The sequence below is a fragment of the Alligator sinensis genome, unplaced genomic scaffold (genome assembly GCF_000455745.1).
Source record: "Alligator sinensis unplaced genomic scaffold, ASM45574v1 scaffold264_1, whole genome shotgun sequence".
NCBI classification, from domain to species: domain Eukaryota; kingdom Metazoa; phylum Chordata; order Crocodylia; family Alligatoridae; genus Alligator; species Alligator sinensis.
Window position 1 is genome coordinate 4,157,159 of NW_005841831.1, and position 6,232 is coordinate 4,163,390.

A 6,232-nucleotide genomic window follows, 5' to 3' on the forward strand; every position below is an offset into this window, starting at 1 on the left:
CTTTCCCTTTCCCAGATCGTGTGTGTGTGATCTTCATATATCCAGAAAGCTGAGTTTCTTGTGATTTAAGGCTTGGAAAACTTACTGTGTTCTGACTTGGGACTAAATTTACTGGCTAGAGGTAGCTGGTGGGTGCTCCTTCAGAGAAGTTCAAGACAAAGCCCAGCCTCTGCTACTTCAGGGTTAAGGGGAAGAAGAATGCTGGTTTTTTACTGGATTACAATCTCTCTCTATGCTACTTGGGATATTCATCACTTGTACTAACAACTGTGCGTAGGTGCAGTGAATAAGTATGCTTTCAGTAAAGGTGCTCTTAATTTCTGGCAGTGTTAAAAGTAAGATGTCACTGATACTTTGTGTCACTAAGAAAATGAAGAGCAGTGGTCATAGGACTTAGGAAAAATATCTTTTTCTATGTGACTTTTTGCCATAGTTAATTTTAAGTGCAGCTGTTGCTTGGACTCTCTTTTCTGGATGCTACAGTCATACTGCTGCCTCTCTAGATAAAATGAGTAATGAATACGTTTTACTCTGCCAGGCTTCTCATATGTTTTAATATACTTGTCTTTCAGTACCAAGATAAAGAAGAAGTTGTTTTGTGGATGAATACAGTAGGACCGTACCACAATCGCCAAGAGACATACAAATACTTCTCTCTTCCCTTCTGTGTGGGATCAAAAAAAAGCATCAGCCATTACCATGAAACACTAGGAGAAGCACTTCAAGGAGTTGAACTGGAGTTTAGTGGTCTGGACATTAAATTTAAAGGTAAGTATTTCAAAGTGCATTTAGTCACTAAAACTTCCCTGTTTATTCATTTTTTTTACACACTTTTCTTAGTGTTTGCCTTATTCACTACTGCAGATAGTCTCTTATACTCTGAGTTTTGCACCATGTTTTATTTAAGGAACTTCTTTTGAAGCAGTTAAACAGAATTAAGGAATTTCAGAAATGTATCTTCTGGTAATACTGATCCAGTTTATATATAAACAACAGTGGCACATGGATGTGTACTCGACTGTTACTGGTTTGGTAGGGGTCATATACTGTGTCCTTTTTCCCCCCAGACGTTTTCAGGTGAATGAAAGTTGAACATGCAGCTAAAATAATTATGGGTTTTGATAGCTTGTTAGGGGGTTTTTTGGGTGGGGTGTCCATGTCCTGTTAAGGTTAACATCATCTCTGAAAAGCCCAACCAAACTTGATGTGGAATATGTCTCTCTCTTTTTTTTTTTTTTTTTTTCTTCCACTGTTAAATATACAATATTTTGATGGGTGGTTCTTGGGGAAGGAGGAAGATTTTTTTTCTTTTAAGATAAAAAGCAAATAGAACACAGGATCAAAAAGCCTCTATGAGTCTGCTTTATAGGAATTCCAAAAGAAATTTTTGTACCATCAATTTGTCTTGGTAATACAATACTTGAAACTTTATTGCTTCCAAAGCTGAAAATAAATGGGATTTGGATTGAAAAGAAGAAAATGACATAAAGAAGTTCACAATTAATTTTTAATCTCCTCTGGCAAATCAGTAGAAAGAAATAGAACTTCCAAGTGTAAAACAAATGACAAAAAAGGAAAATAAATATTTGAATGTTTTTTGTATAGCAGGGGTTCTCAATCCCTAGTCAGTGGCCCAATGGCAAGCCACAGCGGGTTGACTGCCAGTCCGCAGCATGGTTGGCTGATGGACCGGAAGTGGCTGTGGACTGGCAAACTGCAGCCCCCCGGAGCTGGGCGGAGAGACCACAGCTCCTTCTGCAGGGCCTGCAGCAGTGCAGGGTTTGGCCTACCTGCCCACCCAGGGGATGGGGGTATGCTTACCTGTCTTCCAGCTGGAAACTCTAGCCGCATTTGGCTGTGACTGCTGGGCTGTGGTTTGCTGGGCTGCAGCATAAAAACTTTGGGAACCCCTATTTTGTAGCATTCAAACAGTTTTGAAAGGTAAATTAACATGTATTGAATGGAGATTAACATCGATTTCTGACTACTGCACTGACTCACTAAGGGTAGTTGTGTAACCTATGCATGTTTGCAATTTTATATGTAAGCTTTGAAGACATAATATATTAGACTAAAATTTGACCAAACCTTGTGGCAACCCCATTTTGAAGGGGTTCTGTGTAATTCTTTTAAAACTGATTCTTGATGATAACATGTTTAAATATAGAGAGACAAGCAAGAGTACTTTTTAGTCAGTAAGCAAGGTGTTGCTAAAGAACAACGATAGTACATATTTATCGTTAGAATAAAAATAAAACATTGGTGGTCTTAATGTCCTCTGTGTCTGGAAAGCTGAGGCAGGCCAGCTTTTTAGCACAATAACTTTTAACTTTTCCAGTATAAACATTTGTAACCTGCTATAAATGATTTGAGTAATGTGATCTGATGCTCTAAGGTAAAAAGCAGCCTTAAAAATTTGCTGATAATACCAAGATTTGGGGTGAGGTGGGCACGCTAGTAGGGAAGGACAGATTACAGCAGGACCTGGACAGATTACAGGGGTAGGCTAACGAAAATAGGATGGATTTCAATACTGACAAGTGCAGGGGGCTGCACTTGGGCAGTAGGAACCAGCAGCACACTTATAAGATGGGGAAACTCCCTTCTCGAGAGCACAGTGGCAGAAAGAGATCTTGGAGTCATTATTGACTCCAAGATGAACATGGGCTGACAATGCGAGGTCACAGTCAGTAGGGCTAAACGTACCTTATCGTGCATCCACAGATGAATCTCAGGCAGGGCCAAGGAGGTGATCCTCCCCCTCTATGCGACACTGGTCAAGCCGCAGCTGGAGTACTGTGTCCAGTTCTGGGCACCCCACTTCAAGAGGGATGTGGACAACATTGAGAGGGTCCAGAGGAGGGCCACCTGCACGATCCGGGGACAGCAGGGCAGACCCTACAAAGAGAGGCTACAGGACCTTAACCTGTTCAGCCTTTGCAAGAGAAGGCTGAGGGGGGGACCTGGTGGCTGTCTATAAACTCACTAGGAGGGACCAGCAGGGTTTGGGAGAGACCCTGTTCCCCCTAGCGCCCCCTAAGGAAACAAGGAATAACGGCCACAAATTGTTAGAGAATAGGTTTAGACTAGACATCCGAAGGCACTACTTCACAATTAGGGCGGCTAGGATCTGGAACCAACTTCCAAGGGAAGTGGTGATGGCTCCTACCCTGGGGGTCTTTAAGAGGAGGCTTGATGTCTACCTGGCTGGGGTCATTTGAGCCCAGTTTTTCTCTCCTGCCCAGGGCAGGGAGTCAGACTTGATGATCTACAAGGTCCCCTCCAACCCTACTTCTGTGAATCTATGAAGCACCATGGATGAATATGCTTTGAAATTTATACCATGCTTTCTATTTACCAGTGAGAAATGTTAATAACCAATGTGGGGAAAAAAATTACCCTAAGTTTCTCCTTAAAGGGTGAAGTGTACTGTGGAAACTGCATTAGGAATGGATAGGGAAGACATAAATGAAGTCTAGCAGGTGTGTGCTGTTGAGGAGCCTCCAGTTCCATGATTGCTTGAAGATACAAGGTGTAGGGATTCCTGTTGTACTCCTCTCTCTACTCCTATGGTAGGCTTCTTGCCTGCAGCTCGCTGGAAGGTAGAGGATCTTTCCTGAACCTTTCAGCACTTGAAAAGGAGCTTGTTTGCGCATATTCCTATGTGTGTGCCTAACACGAGACAATTTTATGCTGAGGGTTTAGAGTTTGGAGAAGAATTCTGTTCTGTCTTTCCACCCCAGGTCTGTCTATCTAGACTTTTTTGGGGGTAGTCCCATCTGAAAAGCTCTTGGGCCTTCTCTGAAGTTGCTCAGAACTTAAGAACTGTAGCCCAAGACTCAAATCTTGACACTTCAGCGTGCTTGCAATTTCTTTTTGGTACCAGTAAACTTGACTATGCATTCTACCCAGTTATGTCATGTCACAGCAGTTTGCAAAGGCACTTGAGCTGTCTTCCAGCTAATTTGGGAAGATGGCACTGCATTGACTTAGGTTCTCTTTGCATCTGAAATATTTACTGTGATACCGTAAAAGCTGGAAATGTCGTTATTGCAGCACTAAAAATCTGACACTTCATTGATTTTTTTTTTTTTTCCATCTTCTAAAATGAGAAACACAATAACTATGCAATGTAAAACAAAACAGATCCTTAACATTTCAGTTTTGATAGTTTAAAGTGCTACTGCCTATGTTAAAATAGTTTGCAATGTGATTAAATTGCATTTGTCCTTAACAAAAGATAAAACAGATGAAGCTCCCCAGACCTTAAAAGCCATCAGAATTCAGTGGAAGCTTCTAAATGTTTGCAAAAGGCTTGTCAGCTGTTCTGTTTCTGTGAAGTTTTTACAGCGAATTCCATAGATGCTGTCATATGTGCTGCATGACTTATGCTATAGCAGCAGAATGATCCAGTTTTCCTCACTGGTTGACTGTTCATTGTTGCCTTTGTGGCTTTTAAAAATAGCTACCTAGTGGCAGCCACTGTTGGGCATATGGGGTGATTACTTCATGCTGATCAGCTGCAGCCACCCCAAATGTTGCTGTAGCTCCTTCCCAGAGCCACCGCGTGCCTGGTGCAGCCCCAGCTCTTCCCAGCTCAACCCTCGGCTCCCCCCCAAGCGCTGGGAAGCGCCAGGGTTACACTGGGCATGCGGTGGTGCTCCGAGGGAGCTACAGCGACATTTGGGGTATCTGTAGCCCCCACCCAAACCCCAGTGAGAAGAGCCTGGCACAGCCCTGGCTCCAGCCTTCAGCTTACTTGCCCTGCCTTGCACTGATCTGGGGGCACGTGCCCCCTCCCTCCCCCTCCCCCCCATGCCCTCCCGGGGTGCGTGCAGCAGCAGGAGCCACCCCCTCCCCCCCGCTGAGCCACAGGTCTGTCCCACGCCTTGCACCACCCTGCCCCTGTTCCCTCCCTCCCTCACCATGCAGGGGGGCGGGGGGGGCGGTAGCTCTAGGCACCACCTTTGTGAGAGGGGGGGTGCATAAATAACTGCTACCACAGCAGTGGTGATCATGCTGCTGTGATCAGCAGCTAGTGCTGCCCCAGGCATTGCATGGCTATCCTGGGCATGGAGCTGCCCCACTACACCTTGGAGTAGCAGGATTTGCAGTTACCTAAGATGAAATAATGTTCTGGTTTCAGTTAATCTAATAGATCTGTAATCCCTTTAACATTGCTGGAGTTGGTACATTGGATCTTTCATTGATTGATAAATTGTCTTCACATAACCAGGGCTTTTAAAACCTACTCAAAGCTGGCAAGTGGGAATCTCTTTTTGTGGGAATCCAAGATATTGGTTTTTGTAGAAGTGAAGCTTTTACTAGCTAGGATGTTTTTTAAGTCTGTGTAAGATCCTATTGTACTAAATATAAATCTAGATAGTGGTATTGCCTGGAGCCTGTAGACGGAACTCTAGTGTTAGTGCTTCTGTTAATAACTTGTTAGCTTCACTCTACCAGAATTTGACAGTACAAATCAATTTAAATGTGTCTATTCATAACCCTTAGGGCAATCATGAAACTGTCAATAGTGTCAGTTTCATGTTGCTGTCTGAGGTCCCCTCCAGATGTTATTTTTTATAGTGCTAAATTAGTACAAAATTTGTAGCTCTACAAAGAAAAAAGTGCCATGGGTGGCCACACATTCAGCACCCTTTTTCTGAAGCTCTCAAGGCAGGGGGTGATTATGGGGCTTTTAAAGGGCTTGCAAAGCCATCTGAATCTGATCTCAGGCTACCACTGAGCCCTTTAAATTTCCTTGTGCTTTAATGGGTTGCTGGTTTAGGAATATCAGCAATCCTTAAAAGTTCCAGGGTTGCAAGAAGACCCCTTATTCTTGCTGCAAGGGTGACAGATTCCTGTGAACCTCTAGGGGTGGCAGGAGCTGATCAGTCCCAATAAGCCCTTGTCACTTGCACAGAGCCCTGTCACCCTTGCTGCTGGACAGGTAGCTGCAGGGGCTGTCCAGGAGCCCCCTGCTGTGGAAGAGGCTGATCCAGGGCCTATGCCCTTAATTAGCCCCTGCTTTCACCATGTGCATTGGAGGCAAGGATGAAGAGGCTCTCGCAAGGAGCCGGACTTAATGGATTGGGGGTGGGGGGTGTAGACCCCTTAATAGGACTCTACTGCTCCTTGCAGGGAACGCCCTCACCCTTGTCACCTAACTGGGCCTGTTCTGTGGGGCAGGGGGTCTCTACTCACTGTTCTCTTCCCCCTTTGCCTGCCCCCC

The 6,232-nt window shown here is 44.4% G+C and overlaps 1 protein-coding gene across 1 annotated transcript in view; it reads left to right on the plus strand.

The window, feature by feature from the left end:
- TM9SF3 (transmembrane 9 superfamily member 3) overlaps positions 1 to 6,232 on the plus strand; it is a 95,287-nt gene that overhangs the window by 965 nt on the left and 88,090 nt on the right. Inside the window, exon 2 of the mRNA XM_006014843.1 lies at positions 573 to 768. Coding sequence (XP_006014905.1) covers positions 573 to 768 — 196 coding nt within the window. The remainder of the gene's footprint in view (positions 1 to 572; positions 769 to 6,232) is intronic.